This window comes from Rhinopithecus roxellana, chromosome 15 (genome assembly GCF_007565055.1).
Source record: "Rhinopithecus roxellana isolate Shanxi Qingling chromosome 15, ASM756505v1, whole genome shotgun sequence".
Lineage (NCBI taxonomy): Eukaryota > Metazoa > Chordata > Mammalia > Primates > Cercopithecidae > Rhinopithecus > Rhinopithecus roxellana.
The window spans coordinates 4018033-4043683 of record NC_044563.1 but is presented as its reverse complement, the minus strand read 5'-3'; the positions used below and the strand labels follow the sequence as shown (position 1 = coordinate 4043683).

Below are 25651 nucleotides of genomic sequence, written 5' to 3'. Positions count from 1 at the left end.
TGGAGACAGTTGCAGTGGTGAGTAAGGGGGCAGGAAACAGAACTGAGGACCGACGGATGCAGTCTGGGGAAATGTTTCTGAACAAGTTACGTGTCCATGTGGACACCGTGTATTCTGATCATGTCCTTGGGTTTAGCATTGTTTAGGAAGACGAAAAGAGAAAGGAGGACTGATCTTCTTTGTTTTTAATGCTAAGCAATACAGACTTAAAAATTAAAACAAAAAAAGTAAATTATCTTACTTCCAACCCTCATTCCCAACCATAGTGGGTAACCAGCATCAGCAGCTTGGTGTGCATCTTTCTATATTTTATCTTATGTATACTTGAAAAATACATAAAAGCGTGTACTCGCTTTTAACCAAGTAGGATCATACGGAAATGTGGTTCTGTACTGTGTTTTTTTAACTCAGTATTTATTTGGTCACTAAATACTAAGTATGGGCATACATTTTTTCAGCATGTATTTCTTAAAGAGAAACTGACAGGGAAAATAAATAAGATATTTTGTTAGTCTGTTCTCACACTGCTATGAAGAAATGCCAAGACTGGGTAATTGATAAAGGAAAGGATTAATTGACTCACCGTTCCACATGGCTGAGGAGGCCTCAGGAAAGTTACAGTCATGGGGGAAGGCAAAGGATAAGCAGGTCCCTCTTTCACCCGGCGGCAGGACGGAATGCATGCGAGCAGGGGAAATGCTAGACTCTTACAAAATCATCAGATCTCGTGAGACTCATTCACTGTCACGAGAACAGCACAGGGGAACCGCCCTCATGATCCAGTTACCTCCACCTGGTCCTGCCCTTGACCCATGGGGATTAGGGGCTGTAATTCAAGGTGAGACTTTGGCTGGGTTCACAGCCATATCAGATACAGTGGAACCTTAAAATGTTTATGTCGTCTGTTACATGCAAATAGTGTCCAGTGATTGAAAAGCCCATGCTACTTCAGTCACAGTGGCTTTGAATTCATGGTTAGAATTCAGTGAGATGATGAGACCAAATTTTCATAAAATTTATAAAAGTGTGAAGTTTGTGGTCTTCTTTTCCAGTGTCCTCCTGTCCTCCTTCTATCACTAGGAGTGGTCCACCCTTCCATCTATCTATGGACTGATGGGCAGATAGATATAGATGTTTATTAGCATACTTTTAATCATGGCACCAGAGTTTCAAAACATGATTTGCTCATTCATTTTAATATATAAACTTCCAGTTTTCTTTATTTCAAATTTGACATGCTTTTAAACCTAGACTCAGGCGAGTAGCTTCTGCTGCCTGAAGACCACAGTGTGAGCTCTGCATGCTGGTTTCTCAGGTCCTTGTGTCCATTTATTAGACCTCTCTTCCACTGAGAAGACACAGGCTTTGCCTCCTGTGAAGTTCTTTTTTTCTGGGTTTTTGTGTGTGTGTGTGGTAAAATACATGTAAGGTAAAAGTTACATCTTAACCATTTTTAAGCGCCCAGTTCATGGCATTAAGTATAATCACATTGTTGTGCAACCATTACCACCATGCATTTCCAGAACTTTCTTATCTTCCCAAACTGAAACTCCATCCCCATTAAACACCAACTTCCTGTCTCACCCTCCCCACCCAGCGCTGTCCAAACACCTACCATTCTGTTTTCTGTCTCTCTGAGTTTGACTGCTCTAGAGACCTCATATAAGTGGAATCCTACAGTATTCTCCCTTTTCGTGACTGGCTTATTTCACTCAGCCCAGCATCCGCAGGGTTCACCCATATTGTATTATGTGTCAGAATTTCCTTCCTTTTTAAAAAAATTTTACGTATTTATTTATTTTTGAGACGGAGTTTCGCTCTCGTTGCCCAGGCTGGAGTGCAATGGTGCAATCTTGGCTCACTGCAGCCTCTACCTCCCAGGTTCAAGTGATTCTCATGCCTCGGCCTCCCAACTAGCTGGGATTAAGGCATGCACCACCATGCCTGGCTAATTTTTGTATTTTTAGTAGAGACGAGGTTTTGCCATTTTGGCCAGGCTGGTCTTGAACTCCTTGCCTCAAGTAATCTGCCTGTCTTGGCCTCCCAATGTGCTGGGATTGCGGGCATGAGCCACTGTGTGCCACTGTGCCCTGCCAATTTCCCTTCCTTTTTATGGCTGAATAATATTCCACTGAGTGAAGTTTTATTTCATTTTCAGCAAAAGGTTAGTGAAATAATGAAAAGTAATTAAAAAGCAAAGCAGAGCTATTGAAGGAGATTATAGAGAATAAGAGATGTGGAATTGTAACATGTTATGGCCAAGTAAAGAAAACGGGAAGAGGAAAGGGTAAGGGGCAGGGCCCAGGCACCCCTGTGAGGGTAGGGACCATGAGCCTCTGCTACCCCTTTCCCACTGGTGATGGGGGCTACTTTGAGCCATTGGAATGACAGGAAGAGAAAAGGTGGATCGCTTTTGGCAATAAATGTCACATCTGATCCATAGGGCTTAACTTGAAATTGACCTGATTGTGGTTTTTGAGTAATAATGTCTGGTCTATATAATATGAACCTATTATCCAGATCTAAACCTTTTGTCCAGAAATGATAAACATCAGCATTATCAGGCGTTATGTGAAACTAAGTTCTTTAACTGATTTTAGTGTTATTTTCTGTCTTCTCAATCCTAGATAATGTCAGATAGAAATACATATTTGCGTTCTTCAGACTTATATTTTAAATGAAAATATTCCAGTAATTATTGCATCTATTCTGTTTCAGAAAATACTTGACACTTGAGTTATTAAATAGAATGTCACTTTAAACTAGTGGTATATTTGACGTAAACTTAACTTTTTTTTTCCTAAATAGGAAAAAATGTACACTGTCAATTAGATTCCTGTGATGTAATAAGGTAGATCATTTATTGCACATATTTGGGGTTCCTACCTTTTTTTTCTGCAATAATAATACAAGCAATGCATATAGGAACATGCTTTTGAGATCTTAAACTTTGGAATTTCCTGTCTAATGTTTACCTAAACTCCTAAGTTTAAATTTGCTTTGATATATTTTCAGTTGTTGGATTCTTCTGAGCAGAGAGAAAGATTTTTTCTTTGAGTAGAAGAATCATCAACATCTATAAATTTGTTTTCTACTGTAGCCACAGTAGTATACCATAGAATAGTTTTGGTAGTTGAATATATTGGGAATACTTACATTTAACCAAAATAATAGGAATTATCTGTATTCTCTTTGGTTTTAGAGGCAAATCTAAAATCTGGAAATTGAATGAGGATAGTTTGGGGCTCTTAGGAAAACCTTAGGGAAACTGTATGAAAGAGAAAAAGGCTTGCTGCTGGTGCTGGAAGAGTGACAGCATGCTGGGGGGTTTGTGCAGGAGTGAAGGTGGGGCCAGGTGGGAGCCTTCCTGTTTCTGGAGGGTTGGTCTGTGCGGGATGTGCAGTAGTAACTCAGGCTGCATGGTTTTTGCACCATCTGAGTTGTGAAGTGCTCTTCCTCCACTTCCAGGTCCTCCTGGTTATGAGGACTTAGGCTCTGACTAGGTCTTTCATTTAAAGGTGACGAAATTTGTTCATAATAGACTTTAAAAATAAAACACCGATATTCCACCTTCCTGGGACTGACAGTTCTGGGACCCTGCCACCTTGTCAGGATCCTGCATCTCCTCTTCTGGTCCATTATTACCCTCCCAGCCCTGCCAGCCTTTCAGCTCCCTTGCCTCTTCTTCATTGCACTTACCTGGCAGAAACCACCCCATTCAGTCCGTTCTCCATGCCCATTCACCTCCACTGACCCGCAGAGGCCCTGAGTGCCGCCAGCATCCCTATTAGCGCATCCCGCCCTCTTTCTTCTACCCATTCTCTCCTCTAGATGCCATTTCATACCTTCTCCCCTCCTGTCTTCCCCAAATGCAGATGCAGAATGATGACATTGTGTTTGTTTTTTCTCTGTGAAATTGGAAGAAATCAGAAAAGAACTTCCACCAACTCCCACCACATCTCTGGATCTGCACCCCATGTAGTCTGCCCTCTTTCCCTTTACTGCGGGTGATCTGTGTGCCCCAGCAAATGTCAGCCTCTCCTCTTAGTCGCTTGACTTACCTGCTTTCAGCTGGAGTCTTATCAGTTCCCGCCTCCTTTCTGGATTCTTGCCCTCACTATGCAGATGTCTGTCTCATCCTGCAAAGGTCTTCCTTGACCTCAAATCTTCTCCAGCCACTGCACTGTTTTCCTTCCCCTTTACTGCAGAGTTCCTTGGAAGAATTTTCTGTACTCCCTGCTTTACTTCCACTCTTCCCATTCTCTTTGAACTCAGTCTAGTGAGAGTTTTGACTCGCCACTGCAGCATGCTGCAGCTGTCACAGTCACCATTGATCTCCTTCCAGCAAGTCCAACCAGCGAGCATCAGCCGGCTCATTTGATCCACCAGCATCATTGAATACAGGTAATCATCCTCTTGGAAATAAGGATCTTCAAAGATCTTGAAGGATTTCCTGGTTTTCCTCCTTCTCTCTGATTGCTCCTACTCTCTTTTGCTGATGCCCCTCAATGAGACTGTGGGGGCTTGATCCCCATCTCTTCTCATCGTCCACCCAGGGCCTCACTGACTTGCATGGAACAAAATGGTTATCCCCATTTGCAGTCTCTGCAGCACACCCAAGAACTTAGAATGTGAATTGCACTCGATTGTCTAATAAGCATCTCAAATTTAGCACGTCCAAACCCAAACTTTGACATCTTCCCTTCGAAACATACTCTTCCTGTAGGCACTCTGTTCTCAGGAACCAATGACTCCATCATTCACTTGCTCCCTCAAGAATCCGTGGAGGCATCCTTGGGCCTTTCTTTCTCTGTGATCTTTGACCTGTCAGGAACTCCTGCTGGCTCTGCGGTGAAGAGGTCCAGGGTCCCTGCTTCTCACCACCTGCGGTGCGCCCACCCTGGTCTACTGCGTAATTGCAGTCATTTCTTACCCATCTCCGCGCTTCTGGCCTCGCCTTCTCACAGGCTGTTCTGAACACGGAATCCAGGGGAATCCTTTGAAAACTGGTGAAGGGCACAGCTCATGAGAATTCTTACTTAGGCTCCTTCTTTTCTCTAATACTGATCTTAGTTCAGACCCTCATTTTTCCCTGGGATTATTGCAGTGAATTCACCCAGTGACCTTTCATTGCTCACCCAGTGACCTTTCATTGCTCCAACAAACCCATTTCGAGCACATCCCTTATGCTAATGACTGACTGAGACTTTACCAGTTTTGCCCCATTTTCTGTTCAGCGTTCTCAAAGTCTGTAGATAAGGCAATTTCTGTAGCCTTCAACATGAAATCCAGGTTCCGTGCTGTGTGCTGTGGTCTCTGAAGGGCTGCCCACTTCTGACCTCACCTGCTTCCTCCATGCATGCTGCCCGTGCCCCAGCCCTGCTGAAGCCCTCGCTTATCAGATACCTTCCTGCTTTTGTGAAAGAGGCTCTCATTGGCTCTACAGCTTGTTCAGAATTCAGCTCAATTCAAGTGCTATGTCCTTCAGCAAACCTTCCGAGAAGCACTCCCACTTCCCATCATGGATGGCTTCTGTTCAGATCCTGCAGTATCCTGGGCACTTCTCACCCAGAGCACTTGCTGCTCTGAGGTTCCTGCCAGCTTATCTGTTCTTTAAAGCATCCTGAGGAGTGGACAGGCCTTGTTTCTCTGTTGCTGCAGCGGCCAGCCTGGACGAGATATGCACTCTTTCTTGAATGAACTGTAACGTGCGATCGAGGTGGAAGCACTCACTTGTGCTTTGATGCATCTCCCCTCCAAACACAGCAGTGAAAAGGTACAGTTTAAGTAGAGAAATAAACCCAAAAGCATAGCCAGTCCCCGAAGCAAGAGAAATACCCTTCAGTACATAAACAGACTAGAAACCTAGCATGGTCAGCACGAATTGACTAGATTTCACTGGCCACTGAGCTGCAAGCTCCAAGCAGGCAGTGTCAGTAGGAACCTAGGGTTTTTACAGGGGTAAGGGTAACAGGGACTGAAGTGTTCAATGGAATTAGAACTAGACGTAGCTTTTTTTTTTTTTTTTTTTTTTGAGACAGGGTCTCGTCACCCGGGCTGGAGTACAGTGGTATGATCACAGCTCACTGCAGCGTCAACCTGCTGGGCTCAAGCAGTTCTCCTGTCTCAGCCTCTGAGTAGCCGGGTCTATGCTACTGGGTCTACGCATGGTGTGTGCTATTTTTTTATGTTTTGTAGAGATGGGGTCTCACTATGTTGCCCAAGCTGGTCTTGAACTCCTGGGCTCAAGCAGTCCTCCAACCTTGGCTTCCCAAAGTGCTGAGATTACAGGCAAGAGCCACCATGCCTGGCCTTAGATAGTTTTTGAAGCTGGAGTTAGATAAGGTTTCCCCATCTAAGGCAATTCTCTGCTATAGAGATTGAGGCTGTATTGGCAGTTGTGGTCCTAGGAAGGTAGAGCACAAGGCCTGGGATGAGCCCTGCTATTCCATGATTCTCTGCCAGGGTCTGCACTGTCAGTTGACATAACCACGTGACAGAATCCTGCATCACCATGGAAAACCTAGTTCTGGACTGAGGCCTTGGAAGGCTTGGAGGGCAACCACAGAACACTAGTGCTATGGGCTGAATACTTTTGTGTCCCCCGCTCTGCCAAAGTCACGTGCTCAAATCCCACTCTCTAGTTTCACTGTATTAGAAGGTAGAGCCCTTGGGAGGGATTAGGTCATGAGGGTGGACTCCTTGTGAATGGAATAATGTGCTTAGAAGAGACCCCATAGAGATCCCTGGTCCCTTCTGTCATGTGAGGTCACAGAAGCTGGCAGTTGGGCCCTCACCAGACACCGAATCTGCTGATGCCTTGCTCTTGAACTTCCAGCCTTGAGAACTGTGAAAAATGAATTTCTATTGTTTTAAGCCACTCAGGTAATGGGAGTTTGTTATAGTAGCCTGAATGGACTGAGCCACTAGACAGGGAGGAGAACGCCAGCAACAGAAAACCTTCTGTCACGATGAGCCCGAAACCCAACATCAAACTTTCTACCACGATGAGCCTGAGACCCCAATTCCTCTATACTCTAATACACATCCTCACAGAGTTGATGCCTTACAGAGCTGTGCATTTACTGCATCGGAAATTTAAGGACAGACAGTCTGGCAAAAACTGTCAAAATAAGGATGTTTAAGGTGCTTAAAAACATAAATTAGCATCCATGAAAACAAGAAATTTTCCAAAAGGAAACAAGAGCAAGATGTGACCCCAAAATAAAGGAAGAAAAAAAAGAAAGAAGAACTTGAAATCTAGTAAATGAAAAGGATATTAGCCAGGCTGATAGACTCTGTACTGGATATAGTCAAAGATAAAATTAGTGGAGTGGCAGTTACTTCACAGAATTTACCTAGACAACAGGGACAAGGTGGAGGGGCACAATGATAAAATTCAAGGTCCTGTGTTCAGGCAAGCCTGGAGGCAACTCTTTACTTTGACTTGACAGTTATGTGCCATAATAATGGCTATTTTTTTTTTATTTTTTTTATTTTTTGAGACGGAGTCTCGCTCTGTCGCCCAGGCTGGAGTGCAGTGGCCGGATCTCAGCTCACTGCAAGCTCCACCTCCCAGGTTTACACCATTCTCCTGCCTCAGACTCCCGAGTAGCTGGGACTACAGGCGCCTGCCACCTCGCCCGGCTAGTTTTTTGTATTTTTTTAGTAGAGACGGGGTTTCACCATGTTAGCCAGGATGGTCTCGATCTCCTGACCTCGTGATCCGCCCGCCTCAGCCTCCCAAAGTGCTGGGATTACAGGCTTGAGCCACTGCACCCAGCCAATAATGGCTATTTATTTATTTATTAATTTTTTTTTTGAGACGGAGTTTTGCAGTTGTTGCCCAGGCTGGAGTGCAATGGTACGATCTCGGCCCACCAGAACCTCTGTCTCCTGGGTTCAAGCGATTCTCCTGTCTCAGCGTCCTGAGTAGCTGGGATTACAGGCATGCACTACCACTTCCATCTAATTTTGTATTTTTAGTAGAGACGGGATTTTTCTGTGTTGGTCAAACTGGTCTCGAACTTCCAACCTCAGGTGATCTGCCCACCTCAGCCTCCCAAAGTGTTGGAATTACAGGCTTGAGCCACCGTGCCTGGCCTGATAATGGCTTTTTAACTGAAGCTAGTTTGAGTCTGTTTGCTTTTTGCCTGCAAGAGAAATAATCTTTTCTCATATATAAACCCCTTCATAAGATGACAGTGTTTCATTAAAGTTAGGCATTAGATGATCTGACAGTCAGCTAGAGTTAATTACCAGAGAAGATGTAAATCAGGGCATTTGATATGATTAATATTGGCACATAAAAAAGAAATCTCTGAAACTTAAGACAAGGAAAACAAACTTGATGGGAGGACGTGGACAGGAGACCGGTTTGCTCAGCGGCCTATCTCCACCCTCCTCCCGCACGCTGCCCAGCTGAGGAGCCCACTTCCAGGAGACCCGTCTGCTCAGCGGCCTCTCCCCACCCTCCTCCCTCATGCTGCCAAGCCCAGGAGCCCGCTTCTGAATGCTCCGTTCGATCTCTGAAGAGGTTTCAACACTTGACAGGATCCTTATCAGGTTTTAAGACACATTTGGGTGATCTTTATTAGTATTGTTGAAATTTCTTTGTGTTTGCAAGTATGCATTAAAATACTGAATTGGAGGCCGGGCGCGGTGGCTCAAGCCTGTAATCCCAGCACTTTGGGAGGCCGAGACGGGCAGATCACAAGGTCGGGAGATCGAGACCATCCTGGCTAACACGGTGAAACCCCGTCTCTACTAAAAAATACAAAAAACTAGCCGAGCGACGTGGCGGGCGCCTGTAGTCCCAGCTACTCGGGAGGCTGAGGCAGGAGAATGGCGTAAACCCAGGAGGCGGGGCTTGCAGTGAGCTGAGATCTGGCCATTGCACTCCAGCCTGGGCGGCAGAGCGAGACTCCGTCTCAAAAAAAAAAAGAAAAAAATAAAATAAAATAAAATAAAATACTGAATTGGGCCGGGCGCAGTGGCTCGCGCTTGTAACCCCAGCACTTTGGGAGGCCGAGGTGGACGGATCATGAGGTCAGGAGATCGAGACCATCCTGGCTAACACGGTGAAACCCCATCTCTACTAAAAATACAAAAAATTAGCTGGGCCTGGTGGCAGGCGCCTGTAGTCCCAGCTACTCAGGAGGCTGAGGCAGAATGGCGTGAATTTGGGAGGCGGAGCTTGCAGTGAGCCAAGATTGCACCCTTGCACTCCAGCCTGGAAGACAGAGTGAGACTCCGTCTCAAAAAAAAAAAAAAAAAAAAAAAAACTGAATTGAAGAGCTATTCATGTTCTTTAGCTAATTTTATGCTCTTAGGAGCAGCCTTGTCTCCAAAACTCACAGTGTAATGTATTTATAATATCTATATATATATTTAATTGCAACGAAATATACTAACGTGAAACTTGCCAGCTTAACCAGTTCAGTGAATGCTAGATTCATGTAGTGAAATGTGCTTGTGTCCCCTCCCCACCCCTGCCGTGTTCAGCCTCTGCTGTTACTCCCCTGCCAGGCGCAGCTTTGGGTGTGTCCACAGTCACCCTGCTGCTCTCTTCCACTCTCTCTGACCACACTCAGTTTTGAGTCCCACAAATGTTTCTGTTGTCTTCAGCAACGCCCTGGGATAATTAGGAACCAATTCAGTGAAATTGTGGCTAATTCTAAAAACAGTTTCTGAAGTCATTTTAGGAGATTTGTTCCCACCCTGGTGGGCTCCTGCAGCAAGAATTCTCCAGCTCTCCCTGCAGACTACCCAGCCACAGTCCAGGCTGTGTCTCCACTAAACCCACACCTCCAGTTGCCTTCACTAGGACCTCCACTGCTCTTGGGTTTAAAGAGTGCCCTTAGGTTTAAACGTCACCAAACTCGTTTCTCCCTGAATGACGCCCCTGGTCTTATGGTAGCAGCCAGGGCCCTCTCAGCTTGCCACTCCAGCCCTGCAACCACCGCCTCCCAGAGCCGGGGCACAGCTGATCAGGACCCCTGGTATTCTCAGCCTGCCATACTCAAAGTTGAGCCTCCATTCCAGAGTGGAGGCTGGACAGAGGTAGGAAGGCCCCCGCCCATGACTGCACTAGTCAGGATGTGGCATCAGCAGCACGTAGCTGGGGCGGGGTGGAGCAGGGGAGAGGGCACTGCGTCAGCAGCAGTCTGGAATGGAGTTGCTGCCTCACTGGCCTGGAAAAGGGAGGCAGGGAGCAGTCTTGGTTCAAATGCAACAGACTGGCCTTTCTTACTGAATTTTCAGTTGTTTGCTGTGAACCCTTAGAATGATCTCCAGCGTCTTTGTTTTTTTGTTTGTTTTTTTTTTTTGAGACGGAGTCTCCCTCTGTCGCCCAGGCTGGAGTGCAGTGGCCGGATCTCAGCTCACTGCAAGCTCTGCCGCCTGGGTTTACGCCATTCTCCTGCCTCAGCCTCCCGAGTAGCTGGGACTACAGGCGTCCACCACCTCGCCCTGCTAGTTTTTTGTATTTTTTAGTAGAGACGGGGTTTCACCATGTTAGCCAGGATGGTCTCGATCTCCTGACCTCATGATCCACCCGTCTCGGCCTCCCAAAGTGCTGGGATTACAGGCTTGAGCCACCGCGCCCGGCCTCAAGCGTCTTTGAATAGTTGTTTTCTTACAGGGTTCACCTGTTTTCCTTGGGAGCAAGCGGGTCAGTGGAGTTTCTTGTGCTGTCATGCTGGAAGTTGATTACCCACAGTAGGGATTCTTGCAGAAGAAATATTACTTTAGAAGAGAGGCTGGGCACGGTGGCTCAAGCCTGTGGTCTCAGCTACTTGGGAGGCCGAGGCAGGAGGATCACTTGAGCTCGGGAGTTCAAAGCTGCAGTGAGCCGTGGTCACACCATGCACTCTAGCCTGGTGACAGTGAGGCCCTGTCTCAGAAAGAAAAAGGAAGATAAGGAGGCTAGGACAGGGGTGGTAGCCTTCTAGGCCTTCTCTCCTCTCTCCAGCAACTCTAGACCACATATCTGTGAGTCATTTAAAAATGTCTTCATTTAGTTTACGTCAGGATCCTGTTCAGGAAAATGTGTTGGACTTCTCCGGCTGCTGAGAAGGTGGACTTGGATTCCCCTTCTTTGCCTGCCGTCCTTGTGCCAGGGCCTAGGGATGGAGGAAAGTCAGATGGTCTGTCAGTGTTGTGATTTGTTAGGGAGTCTGTGGTCTTAGGCCAGTCCATTGACGCCCTCTTTCTCTGGAGGATCACAGAGATCCCTTTCCCATAACTTGCAATGAGATTGCCTTTGTGCGAGGACGGTGAAGCCTTGATGAAAGGCTTTCTTCAAAGGGTCTTTCTTATTTATTTAATTTTGTTTTGTGATTTTCTAGGAGTTTGCGGCACTTACTAAGGAACTCAATGTATGCAGGGAACAGCTTCTTGAAAGGGAAGAAGAAATTGCTGAACTGAAAGCAGAAAGGAATAACACCAGGGTGAGTGTGACCTTTCTGTTCACCGCCTGCCCCTGGAGCCACTGTCAGGAGGAGGGGTGCTGTCTCAAAACAAAAGGATGACCCACTCTGTCTGGCCTGAAACACTTTTCATACCTTTTCCCACTGAGCAGACTGTGATTAGTCAGCATGATCACACATTAATGGCTTGAAATTTGTGATGAGAATTTATGATATTTTAATACACTTGAGAGGAATTTGTCTTTCTGCTGAATTGAAGGGACTTCATTTTAGCATGAGACTGTAAAGGAATTATTTGCCCCAGATTCAATCATGAAATTAAAAGTGCTCTTTAACGAGTCTTTATTTTGGCCTTTTATTTCAGCTGCTGTTGGAGCATTTGGAATGCCTCGTCTCCAGGCATGAGCGGTCTCTTAGGATGACCGTGGTGAAGAGACAAGCGCAGTCTCCAGCAGGCGTGTCCAGCGAAGTGGAAGTGCTGAAAGCACTGAAGTCCTTATTTGAGCACCACAAAGCTCTGGATGAAAAGGTGCCATCAGCCACATAAGTCTTGGTTTGTGCACATACCGTGTATTAGGCCAGCTTCGCAAGTGTTGGTGTAACTTTTATTTTTTGAAGCTTCTTGAACTCTTGGAAATAATTTCTCTAAGAAGACAGGGTTTTGTAGGTTTAAAAAGTACTAATTGGCATAAAAGTCTTAAAATTACTAATATATATTGATTTGCTGTTACAGATTGGGTAGTATTAGGTTGTTGCAAAAGTAATTGTGGGCTTTGCTATTACTTTTAATGGCAAACCCTGCAATTACTTTTGCAGCAACCTAGTATTTCAGGGGAAGATTTGTTTTTCTCAAACTTAATTTAGAGCCATTAACAAGTTTTCATGACAATAAGATCAAAGACAGACATTAATGGTATTTTATTATATTACACTAATATATACATTAAGTGTTTATATTACACTTAACCATGTATTAAGAATAAAATAAACAGTATACACACATACACACCAACTCAACCCCTTTTGTTTCCAGGTGAGAGAGCGATTGCGAGTAGCACTTGAAAGATGTAGTTTGTTAGAAGAGGAATTAGGCGCTACACACAAAGAGGTAAGCTTGAGACTTCTTCATCAGTCGAACTGGGAGGTTTTTATTTGTATCCTTTAATTATTAAAAGAAGCATAAGGCCAGGCGCAGTGGCTCACGCCTGTCAACCCAGCACTTTGGGAGGCCAAGGCAGGTGGATCACCTGATGGCAGTAGTTCGAGACCAGCCTGACCAACATGGTAAAACCCCATCTCTACTAAAAATACAAAAATTAGCCGGGAGTGGTGGCATGTTCCTTTAGTCCCAGCTACTCGGGAGGCTGAGACATGAGATTCGCTTAAGCCCAGGAAGTGGAGGTTGCAGTGAGCTGAGATTGCGCCACTGCACTCCAGCCTGGGCAACAGAGCGAGACTCTTGTCTCAAAAAAAAAAAAAAAAAAAGTAAAAGAAGTATAAGGACTGTAGTTGTGCATATCACATGTTATTCATCTTCCCGATTGAGGACCGACCTATCTGGGTCTTTTTAAGGACTAGAAAACCATGGTTACCTAAGGACTCATTTGGCCAGTGGATAATAAATTCCGTCTTTAATGATCTGGTTATTTTCGGATTGGATAGCATTGCCATATGCTTTCTCTTTTATACTATATTAAGCAGTTTATAGTTGTGTTTTTCCAAAAGGAGTTTTGCTCTCTGTATTTATTTCTCTTACATAAGGTATTTTACACTCATATTCAATTTTTTGGTTTCAGCTAATGATTCTTAAAGAGCAGAATAGTCAGAAAAAAACACTAACAGATGGAGTGCTGGACATAAACCATGAACAAGAAAATACACCAAGCACGAATGGAAAGGCAAGTCTGTAGGCTTTCTCTTCATTCTGTTTGATTTCATTTGTCCACAGCATGTGTCAGGTTATGTGGAAAATGGTTGCTAAAGTGCCGGCTTAGAGCTGAAGTGGTCATGAAGATTGTGTAATCTGACAGATTGCATAAGTCAGTTTTGATTTTAGCTGTTTCCTGGAAGTATTTTTATTTTATAGCTCACCAAACAAGGGTATTTAGGGTTGTTTTTTTTTTTTTTCTCCCCTATCAGAGATCTTCTGATGGTTCTTTAAGCCATGAGGAAGACCTTGCTAAAGTAATTGAGCTCCAAGAAATCATAAGTAAGCAGTCAAGGGAACAGAGCCAAATGAAAGAACGCCTGGCTTCCCTCTCCAGTCACGTGACAGAGCTGGAAGAGGATCTGGACACTGCTAGAAAAGATCTCATCAAATCTGAAGAAATGAACACAAAATTGCAAGGAGATGTCCGTGAAGTGAGCAATAACAAAAATTACAGGCTTGTCATGAAGTTGAATGTTTGGGATGTTTTAGTTAAATGATTTTTTTTCTCCTTTTGTCCCTTGCTCTCCCAATTACTTTCAACCTTTGGATTATTATATAAGTTATATTGAAAGAGTGCTGTGAAACTGCGATAAGATACCTCTCCATTTTTGTTGTGAAATTTCCTGTCCCTGAGCGCTTCAAAGTGGAGGAGAACTAGTCCCACTGACTGATGTGGCCACGGAGTGGACGCCACACCGGCCCCTCCTACCTATGCTGCTGTAATATTCTTTAATGTCCTTGTTTGTAGATTCTTCATCTGTGCAATTTCTAGGCTGTCTTAATTTGTTCTTATGTTCAGATTGCTTTCTGTTGCGCACATGCTTAGCAAGCAGACGTTGATCCTGGCTGTGCTAGTTCGCGTAGGGCAATGTGACGATAGTCTGTTAACTGTGGGAAGGGGCGTTGCTGGCGGTCTTCCCGTTTTCTGACCTGCTCCTTCAAGGAACTCGTGGCATTGGATATTGATGGTCAGACAAGTAATCAAGACTGGAATTTGCTTCTACGTGGGTCATCAGGATCGTATAGTAAAAACAGGTCGCAGTATACTCATTGCTGACAAATATTTCTGCCATTATAACTATGAGAAGCTATTTGATGATGGAACAGTGAGGCTGAGTGCTTTCTCAAGTGCCCTTCCCATCACTTTCTAACCCGCGCTTTGTCCCTTGTCAGGCACCTCCACCGTGGAACGTCTGCTTTTCAGTTTGATAGTTTGGCGTAATTTCATGTAGGGATTCACCACAGGAAGAGCATTTGCATGTGCTATGTCACCTGCTAGGTTATATTCTTTGGCTATAGCGGGAGATTATGTGGCAGAGATTAACATGCCGAGAATTTTGAAATTCTTTTAAGACCTATCACTTTTATTTTTTTATTTTTTGTTTTAACTTTTAAGTTTGGGGTACATGCTTAGGTCTGTTACGTAGGTAAACTTGTGTCCTGGGAGTTTGTTGTACAGATTATTTCATCACCCAGGTACCAAGCCTAGTACCCATTCGTTATTTTTCCTGATCCTCTTCTTCCTCCTACCCTCCACCCTTCGATAGGCCCCAGTGTGTGTTGTTCCCCTCTGTGCGTCCCTGTGTTCTCATCATTTAGCTCCCACTTATAAGTGAGAACGTGAGGTATGTTGTTTTTCTGTTCCTGTTTGCTAAAGATAATGGCCTCCAGCTCCATCCATGTCCCTGCAAAGGACATGATCTCATTCTGTTTTATGGCTTCATAGTATTCCATGGTGTATGTGTGCCACATTTTCCTGATCCAGTCCACTATTGATGGGCATTTAGGTTGATTCCATGTCTTTGCTATTGTGAATAGCGCTGCAGTGAACATACACACGCATGTGTCTATATAATAGAACGATTTATATTCCTTTGGGTATATACCCAGTAATGAGATTTCTGGGTTGGTATTTTCATCGTTAGGTCCTTGAGGAATCTCCACACTGTCTTCCACAATGGTTGAACTAATTTACACTCCCACCAACAGTAGGAAAACATTCCTTTCTCTCCACAACCTCACCAGCATCTATTACTGACTTTTCCATAATAGCCTTTCTGTGAGATCCTGTGTCATTGTGGTTTTGATTTGCATTTCTCTAATCAGTGATGTTGAGCTTTTTTCCCCGTCACTTTTAGTAGTCACTTTTAATAGTTATCACTTTGCTAACTTTAGTCATTTTATAAATAGGAAACAACTTGAAAATAGTGAATTCTGGAGGTGGAGGACAGGTATTTCACAAGCAAAAAGTTCTGGTCCTAGCCTTGAGTGTTTGATACTGTGTCGCAATCATCTTGTAGACTTCAGGTAGTTGCGTTCAATTAAATTGAACTTGTACTTCTGTTTCCATTTGTCAGTATGCCTGAATCTTGTAATTGTGTGAGATTTCATCCAACCCTTATCCTAGAAAGTGAGACTTGCATCTTACTACTGTGTCCGTTGAGAGAGGCCACACCCTGTCCTGTGTGAGACCATTTGTAGCATGAGGCAGACACAGACTGCATCTTCTTTGAGGACACTTTCACCTCCTTGAAAAATATTTAGATATTTGGGTGTATATATTTTTATAATATTGTATAGAAATGGGAAAGCTTGGTCAACTGAGCGGCTAGACATAGTATTAAGAGCGACAAGTCTTTGTTAATCGTACAGGTGGATATTGATGATATTTGAGGTGGTTGCATTTTTTTTTTTTTTTTTTTTTTTTGAGGCGGAGTCTCGCTCTGCCGCCCAGGCTGGAGTGCAGTGGCCGGGTCTCAGCTCACTGCAAGCTCCGCCTCCCGGGTTTACGCCATTCTCCTGCCTCAGCCTCCCGAGTAGCTGGGACTACAGGCGCCCGCCACCTCGCCCGGCTAGTTTTTTGTATTTTTAGTAGAGACGGGGTTTCACCGTGTTAGCCAGGATGGTCTCGATCTCCTGACCTCGTGATCCGCCCGTCTCGGCCTCCCAAAGTGCTGGGATGACAGGCGTGAGCCCCCGCGCCCGGCCAGTAGTTACATTTTTATTCACATTTGAGAAAATTGACGTCATCTTCAATTTAATTTTGAGGACATTATTTTTTTTTTTTTTGAGACAGGATCTCTCTCTGTTACCCAGGCTGGAGTGCAGTGGTGCCATCATAGCTCACGGCAGCCTTCAACTGCCGGACTTGAGCAATCCTCCTGCCTCAGCCTCCCAAGTACCTGGGACTACAGGGGCATGCCACCATGCGTGGCTAAGTTTTATTTCTTTAAAATGTTTTTGGCCAGGGATGCTGTCTCACGTCTGTAATCCTAACACTTTGGGAGGCCAAAGGAAGGCCAAGGAGAATCTCTTGAGCCCAGAAATTCAAGAGCAGCCTGGGCGACATAGTAAGACCTCTATCTCTACAAAAAATTAAAAATTAGTTGGATATAGTGGTGTGCGCTTATAGTCCCAGCTACTGGGAAGATTGAGGTGGAAGGATCCCTTGAGCCTGGGAAGTCAAGGCTGTGGTGAGCCTTGATTGCACCACAGCATTCCAGCCTAGGTGATAGAGGGAGACTGTGTCTCAAACAATAAAATACAATATTTTTGTAGAGACAAGGTCTTGAACTCCTGGCCTGAAGCCATCCTCCCATCTTAGCGTCCCAAAGTACTATAATTATAGGAGTGAACTGCTGTATCTGGCCTGAGGATGCTAATTTTTAATTTGATTGGAAATTTGGGATTTAGTTCAGTTTTTTTCTCTCCTAAGTATCTTAATGTGTAATCTGTTAATTACCTACTTTTTTGTCCCCTCTGAAATACTAATTTAGGCCATGGCCCAAAAGGAAGACATGGAAGAGAGAATCACTACTCTTGAAAAACGCTACCTCGCTGCACAGCGTGAAGCCACATCTGTGCATGACCTCAATGATAAACTTGAAAATGAAATTGCAAATAAAGATTCTATGCATCGACAGGTAATGGATTTTATCAATCTTTGTCTGGCTTCAGTTAATTATTAATGAAATTAAAGACCCTTTTTCTCTCACTTTCATATTGGAAATCAAGTCCAAATATCAAGTTTTTATGACCTTAGAATATTATGTTCAAGACATGTGGGAGTTCCTTCAGTTTATAGGTTTTGATAACGTAATATTTGATTTAACCATTTTGTCCTCAATTTTTTCTTTTGTTGTAATTGAAAGTTAATCTGTTGCTTGTTAGCATTTTTACCAAAGAAAGAGAGAGTGGCAAAGAACTTCAAGGCAAACTGGCTATTTGTTACTAAGTGGGAGCACTATGATAAATGAATAGTATGAGAAATGAAGTCTTGGTCAGACGCAGTGGCTCGTGCCTGTCATTCTAACACTTTGGGAGGCTGAGGTGGGAAGATCACTTGAGCCCAGGAGTGTGAGAACAGTGTGGTCAACAGAGCAAGACCCTGTCTCTACAGAAAATTGAAAAAATAAATAATTAGCTGGGCATGGTGGAATGTGCCTTTAGCCCTAGCTATTCAGGAGGCTAAGGAGGGAGGATGACTTGAGCCCTTGGAGTTCAAGGCTTCAGTGTGCTATGATTGTGCCACTGGACTCCAGCCTGGGCCACGGAACGAGACCCCGTGTCTAAAATAAAAAATGCGGCTGGGCGCAGTGGCTCACGCCTGTAATCCCAGCCAGCACTTTGGGAGGCCGAGGCAGGCGGATCATGAGGTCAGGAGTTTGAGACCAGCCTGACCAACATGGTGAAACCCTGTCTCTACTAAAAATAGAAAAATTAGCTGGGCGTGGTGGTGCACATCTGTAATCCCAGCTGCTGCTCAGGAGGCTGAGGCAGGAGAATCGCTTGAACCCGAGAGGCAGAGATTGCAGTGAGCCAAGATTGCGCCACTGCACTCCAGCCTGGGCGACACAGCTAGACTCCGTCTCAAAACAAACAAGGCAATGAAGTCTATAGTAAGAAATTGTGTCTCCTGTGGTTTCGTTAAACCATACTTACTCTTGTAAGAGTATCACTGTACTCCAGCCTGGGTGACAGAGCGAGACTCTGTCTTTAAACAAAAAAAAAAAAGTTTCTTAGAAGTTATTTAGGAAGAGCAAATACTTTGGCAAGAGGTGTTTTGCACATTGAAACCAAGCCCAGGAAAGTGGGCATGTACTCCAGGCCACAGGAAAATTTGACCCAGGTCAGGCACAGTGGTGCACACATGTAATCCCACCACTTTGGGAGGCTGAGGCGGTTGGATCACTTGAGGTTAGGAGTTCAAGACCAGCCTGGCCAACATGCCAAAGCCCCGTCTCTACTAAAAATACAAAAATTAGCCAGGTGTGGTGGCACATGCCTGTAATTGCGGCTACTGAGGAGGCTGAGGCAGGAGAATTGCTTGACCTCGGGAGGTGGAGGTTGCAGTGAGCCGAGATTGTGCCACTGTACTCCAGCCTGGGTGACAAAGCAAGACTATCTCAAAAAACACAAAAACAAAAAAAACCTGACCCAGAAGCAACCCCCATCACTGTAGCTCTTCCATCATGACTCTCTTAGTCTGTATCTGCATTTCAGTGTGTTTCAATGTGTTAAAAACTGATACAGCTAGAAGAGTCGCTGCATTTTGATGCTTTGCTCTCATTTTATAGACTGAAGATAAAAACCGCCAGTTACAGGAGCGCTTGGAATTGGCAGAGCAAAAGCTGCAACAGACACTGAGGAAGGCAGAGACGCTCCCTGAGGTGGAGGCGGAGCTGGCCCAGAGGGTGGCAGCGCTTTCCAAGGTAGTGCCATGAGCTTTGTTCTGGTTCGGCTGCCAGGCCTGTGACTGTGCCTTGCCTGTGTACCTTGTTTGTCACTGTTCTTATTACATCAGCACCTAAATCCATGGAAGAGCACGGATTTGGTTTGAGTGCTCTTTCATCTGAGATTGGAACACTTCGTAAATGCCAGACATGATCCTTTTATCCTGAAGTCTCCCTTGGTGTTGTGAGCTGTATACTATTTGTCCACAGCATGTGCGATCTGAGAGTTACTGCTTCTTAAAGTTGTTCTGGTCACCAGCGTAGGCGTAGGATAGAAGCCTCTGTAAAAGAAGGTGGTTTTTCTCAGAAATAGGAAGATGCTATTCTTTTAAAAACACCATCAAGATAAATTCTTAATAAACACATTTTTAAGTACTTTTATTATTTTGAAATTACTTAAAAATGTGTTTTTAAGTAATATTTATTCATTTGTCCAACAACTGTTGACTAGGCATGTGCAAGGCACAGTCCCTCCAAGTTCTCACCATTCATGAGGGAAGCAGCTGAAGAGGTAAATGCTGTCATAGGTCTTGGGATTGGCAAGAATCCAGGGAGCACATCACTGGGCAAACACCCAGCCTCTGGGGCATGGGGAGCCCAGCACTGCAGTGCCAGGCAGGTGAGCAGCAGGAGCCGAGGCTGCTGTCCGTCGTCCTGAGTCTCCTGGCTCAAGCTTTTCAAGCTGCTGGGGAGGGCATCCTTCTGGACCATTCAGATGGTTTTAGGGCCTATAGATCTGTTCCTTCTAGCAAGTTTGTTGCTAACAGCTGTAAGAGAACCTTTCCTCCCACTCCATGATCTGCTTTTAAAGTCTCAATTTCTTTTCTCCCCTGTTATCTTTCCTGTCCCTTGTCGGCTATGTAGTCTGATCTTTTGTCTTCTGGGAGCTCTGCTGCTAAGGAAGCTAAACTGTTGGAACTTACTTCCAAGCTTAGGAAGGTAGAATGGGTGCACTGCTCCTTGCTTGTGCTTGCTGCTGCTTTCTGCTTTCCATGCTGACTAACCAGAAGCAGTCTAAGGATGGGGGAATCACGACTCCACTGAGATTGGGCATAGGGGTTGGGGGGAAAACACCCAGTCAGTCACCAGCAACAGCCATGCTTCAGAATCACCAACACAAGAGGGCTGGCCACCTCCCGGCCCAGCACGTGAAGCCCCGTAAGCTGTGTTGATGGATGAGTAAATGCTTTTTGTTTAGTATGGCGGAAGAGTCCACGCAGAGCATGTCCTGCCTGTTGCCACTGCAGTAGTATGCAGCATGTTGTTAATGAAGTGTAAGGATGAGGTCAGCTGATGCTGTTTCTGCTGACAGGCTGAAGAGAGACACGGCAACATTGAAGAAAGGTTACGGCAGATGGAAGCACAGTTGGAGGAGAAGAATCAAGAACTGCAGCGGGTGAGCATGCAGCCCTGAGGGCGGGGCCGCTGAGTGGGCGCTGCAAGGGCATTGCTCGGGCTGTGGGGAGCTCGGGGCCTCCCACCCCTGACTGAGATGTTGGTCCTCCAGCTCAGTTCTGGTCACGTGCATTTGTTTTGCACCCTCATCTGTGAGTCGCCTGCTAATGTGTACATCCCACACAGTAGCAGTTTTCAGTCAGTGTTGGGAGTCGCGGAAGAAATTGGAGATCATAGGCAGTGCTTCAGGGGGTAGATTAGATCCCCACGTCCAAAAATGCTTCTTGCTTGTCTAGTGGCCTATCAGGGGAATTGTTCTAGGTACCTGTGGTACCGGCGTGGGTAGAGGCAGGCCCATTGTCCTGGATGACTAGTCCACTTGCCTAGGATATGGCACTGAATTCCGAAATGCAGGTCAGAGGCCTGACCTCTGTCCCAGGTTAAAACACTGCAAACATCATGGTGTGTTGGAATGAATAGTTCTAAGCAAGGGCAACACCGTAATTGAGCTACAGTGAAAAGCACTAGGAAGGAGTGTGGCAGTGGAGACTTCTGTCCATTGAATCCTAAGATTGTCTTCCTGGAAGAGTTGGACGGGTATCAGTATGGCACATCCAGGAAAAAGTAATAGCAAGAGCAGTCCCAGGGCCAGCTGGTACCAGGCCTGGGGTTTGGGCCGGATTTCTCTTTAACAAGTAGGTGGAGAAAGGAAGCGTGCAGCATCTGATTGTAGAACTCTTGCACTGTCACGTCAACCCGCTTTATAATTTTAGGCTACTAGATTTTGTTTTCACCAGAAATCTGTATTCTCGGCCATGCCCTGCAGAGAGTCAAATGAGCTTCTGGGAAACCATGATTCCTACTCCCAGTGAGAGGGTGCGTTTTGGGCAGTCACCACCTCCCCTTCCAAAATGCACACTCATGCGCACAGACACAGCAGTGAACTTTAAGCTGTGTTCTTTAAAAATTATTTAAATATTGGCCGGGCGCAGTGGCTCAAGTCTGTAATCCCAGCACTTTGGGAGGCCGAGACGGGCGGATCACAAGGTCAGGAGATCGAGACCATCCTGGCTAACACAGTGAAACTCCATCTCTACTAAAAAACATACAAAAAACTAGCCGGGCGTGGTGGCGGGCGCCTGTAGTCCTAGCTACTCAGGAGGCTGAGGCAGGAGAATGGCGTAAACCCAGGAGGCGGAGCTTGCAGTGAGCTGGGATCCAGCCACTGCACTCCAGCCTGGGCGACAGAGCGAGACTCCATCTCAAAAAAAAAAAAAAAATTATTTAAATGCTGACAGAAAATAAGCACAAAGAAGGATATTGTTTCTTTCCTAAGAGGAAGCATGTGTTACTCTGTATGCCCCATGATGTGCTGGACCCTTTCAGGTAATGAGAGTTGCTACATGTTAGACCTTGTGAGAAAAGGAGAGGTCACTCCCCATGTTTTCCCAGTGCAGAAACTGGGCGCACGGGGGTTGAATGCACTACTGATGGTGCCGTCTCGTGGCTCTCTCCTTCCTGGGCAGCATGACTCAAGTGCACGTCATAACCCCGTGCCACTGCCCCCTGCCTGGGAGGAGCCCCCTGAGCACTGCAAGGGCACTTGGATGATGAGGGCATGGAGGTGCCACCTGCTAACACTTCCTGTCCCCTTCTGCCTGTCATTTGAGAAACAGGTTTTATTTTTTTTTATTTTTTTATTTTTTTTTGAGACGGAGTCTTGCTCTGTCACCCAGGCTGGAGTGCAGTGACCGGATCTCAGCTCACTGCAAGCTCTGCCTCCCGGGTTTACGCCATTCTCCTGCCTTAGCCTCCCGAGTAGCTGGGACTACAGGCGCCCACCACCACGCCCGGCTAGTTTTTTGTATTTTTTTTTTTTTAGTAGAGACAGGGTTTCACCGTGTTAGCCAGGATGGTCTCGATCTCCTGACCTTGTGATCCGCCCGTCTCGGCCTCCCAAAGTGCTGGGATTACAGGCTTGAGCCACCGCGCCCGGCTGAGAAACAGGTTTTAAACCATGAACTTCATTATGGTTTTATAAAATAACAGACATGTCAGTTTTGTTACTACATATTAAAATTACTTAAGGTAATTATTTATAATTTTCGAATATAAATTTCCATTACGAGAAATTTAAGCAACGTAGAGGTATAAAGAAAAAATATGAAAGTCTCTCTAGTGCTGCTTTTTTTTTTTCCAAAACAAACTTTTTAACTTTTTTGCTTTGTGAATTAAATTCACCCTTCTTCCCCAGATCCAGACCCAAGCTTTTAGTTACACAAGGGAAAATGCCTCTACCAGCATGGAGACAGGCTGCTCCTCTAAATATCTGCTATAAATCTGCTCCTTAAGTCCCTCTGACAGTTAACAACTAGTGACATTCCTGAGGATTCCTGTCACAGGAGCAGTGGGACCTTCTAGTTAATGATCTCTCCAAGACGTGTCCTGTGTTCCCCACGTCCATGAGCTGGTTCTGGTCACCATGCAAAAATCCACTCAGGACGGCAGTGCGGGAAGCAACCGGGGAGGGGAGGGCACGCATGGGGCTCACCCTGTTGGTCCTTGTGCTTTTAAAATAATGATCGAGCATTTACATGAGGTTTCTAAGTCTTTGTTTCTCCTGCTTTAGGCAAGGCAAAGAGAAAAAATGAACGAGGAACATAATAAACGTTTATCAGACACTGTTGACAAGCTGCTTTCAGAATCCAATGAGAGGCTTCAGCTCCATCTTAAAGAGAGAATGGCTGCTTTGGAAGACAAGGTAGGTTAGATAACACGGATATCGCTGGCGCTTTCCCGCCCTCTGCCAAAAGACTGCTCATCTGCCCCTGAGCAGGCATGTGTAACGGTGGTTAGCAGCTGTTACCGAAAGTGGGAGTTATTCTTTAAAGTGGGAAAGGTACACACAGTTAGCCAGTCACTGAATTAACTTATTGTTTGCTATGTCCTTGCCCCATTTGCATGTATGGGAAATTGTTTATCATTCTTATTCTCTAGAATGAGAGTAGGTAAGTGATTTTTATAAAGGGCCAGAGAGTAAATATTTTAGGCTTTTAGTAATTACAAGTAATTAAATAATTTTATGCCAATCAAGTAATTAGCACAAAAGCAGCCATAAATAACATGTAAATGAATGGGTGTGGCTATGTTCCAATAAGATTCATTTGCAGAAATAAGCAGTGGGCTGGTTTTGGCCATCAAGTTCTAGTTTGCCAGCCCCTGCACTTGGATCATTTTTTGGGCCCAACCCTCACCCCTTTATTGTTCATGCATTAGAAGTTAATTTCTGGCCGGGCACGGTGGCTCACGTCTATAATCCCAGCACTTTGGGAGGCCGAGGCAGGCAGATGACTTCAGCTAGGAGTTCGAGACCAGCCTGGCCAACATGACCAAACCCCGTCTCTGCTAAAAATATAAAAATTAGCCTGACCCGGGGACACCCGCCTGTAGTCCCAGCTACTCAAGAGGCTAAGGCATGAAAATCGCTTGAACCCAGGAGGTGGAGGTTGCAGTGAGCCGCGATCGCATCACTGTACTTCATTCATTCTGCATGACAGCAAGGTCCTGCCTCAAAAAAAAAAAAAAGAAAAGAAAAAAGTTAATTTCTGTCTCATTTATAAACAGGTCACTTAAGGAGTATCGTGTGCTAGAAAGGGTTTAATCAGCTGGAACCAAATAAATATTACAACCCCTACCTTGATTCTTTTTCATTTGATTTGGAAAAAGTTGAAGGCTGAGCCTGGACTCTGAGCACTGTCATCATGGAAACATGTTAGCTGTCGCCAGAGCGAAGGGATATCCTAGAATCTGTGTCAGAGAAGCTCTAATGGGCAGCAGCTGGATTCCAGTTTGATAAAGCCTCTCCTGACTATGCAGTGTCCCTAGCGATGAGACTCAGAAACTGCCCTGAGATTGGCTGTGAGGATTGGGGTCTGCTCATCTGAGAGACGAATGATTCCCACTCATTGCATGACACGTTTATTTACATGGTGCTGACCATGGAGGGCATTTCCAGAGACCACACAGAGTCTTTATCCCACTCACATTGATCAGTGGGCCAGCCTTAATGGAGCAGTGTTTTTATTTTTTATTTTATCTTTGATTATCTTTGAAACTTAAATTCAGGTTTCCCAAGTGACTGAGAAATTATAAAGGCTAAAAACTAGTATAAGCCAGTTTAACTGACTGAAATGAACTTACACCGTGAACTTGACATACCTGCCTTTAGAAAGTTCATTTGGTGAGGAGTAGATGTTACATTAGTAAGAGACACAAGAGAAGGTGTCGCCGCCTCGTGGTCTGACTCTGGGACTATGGCAGTGCTTGCTGGTGTGCTCTCCTGCTCCGTTCCCTTTCTGGGGTCCTTTTTTTTTTTTTTAAACAGACAGAGCCATGCTGTGTATTTAAATGGGACATTTTAAAGAAACACTAAAGGACTATCTGTCTTTTTCAGAATTCTCTATTAAGAGAAGTTGAAAATGCAAAAAAGCAATTAGAAGAAACACAACATGATAAGGTACTGAAACCTTCTCTAAATCCATGAAGAGCCGAGTTGAACTGAGTTGATGATGATAGTTACTGCAGATGTCTGACAGTGGAGACCAGCTTGGTTTGTGGCTCTCATAGTCCACTGCCATAAGCTGCTAGCGCCCTCAGGCTTGTATGTTGAATGCCTTTGTATTTGAGGTGTGTTTTGAGTCTGGCTGTGCATATGGTTCAGAATTCAGAGTCCTTTCTGGGTTTATTTGAAGCTGAAATATTAGCATCGATGACAGTGCTGTCCAACAGATATATGATATGAGCTGCATATGTAATGTTTAATTTTCTAATAGTCACATTTTAGAAAGTAAGAAATAGGTAAAATCTATTTTATTTAATTCAGTATATGTAAAATGTTATTGTTTCATTATGTATGAATAGTAACAGAACTGAGCTACTTTACATTCTTTTTCCACTGTGTATTTCATAGTCACAGCACATCTCCATTTAGACTAACCCTTTACAAGGGCTCAGTAGCCACATGTGGCCAGTGGTGGACAGCACAGCTCTAGAAATGAGATCAAGTATACTCATGACACAGGAATGGATGCATACCTGATGTAAGACAATTAAACACAATACAGAGATGCACAGGATGTGAATATTGTTCCCTTTCTCCCCTAAAA

The 25651-nt window shown here is 44.9% G+C and overlaps 1 protein-coding gene across 7 annotated transcripts in view; it reads left to right on the top strand.

The window, feature by feature from the left end:
• The window catches only part of PPFIA1 (PTPRF interacting protein alpha 1), a 117945-nt gene that overhangs the window by 44426 nt on the left and 47868 nt on the right, over nucleotides 1-25651 (top strand). For all 7 annotated transcript variants that reach the window (XM_030917194.1, XM_030917192.1, XM_030917190.1 and 4 more), the window contains exons 3-12: nucleotides 11349-11450; nucleotides 11794-11958; nucleotides 12463-12537; nucleotides 13226-13327; nucleotides 13569-13790; nucleotides 17136-17282; nucleotides 18936-19070; nucleotides 20404-20487; nucleotides 23116-23247; nucleotides 24940-25002. In XM_030917194.1, the coding sequence (XP_030773054.1) occupies nucleotides 11349-11450; nucleotides 11794-11958; nucleotides 12463-12537; nucleotides 13226-13327; nucleotides 13569-13790; nucleotides 17136-17282; nucleotides 18936-19070; nucleotides 20404-20487; nucleotides 23116-23247; nucleotides 24940-25002 (1227 nt within the window). The remainder of the gene's footprint in view (nucleotides 1-11348; nucleotides 11451-11793; nucleotides 11959-12462; nucleotides 12538-13225; nucleotides 13328-13568; nucleotides 13791-17135; nucleotides 17283-18935; nucleotides 19071-20403; nucleotides 20488-23115; nucleotides 23248-24939; nucleotides 25003-25651) is intronic.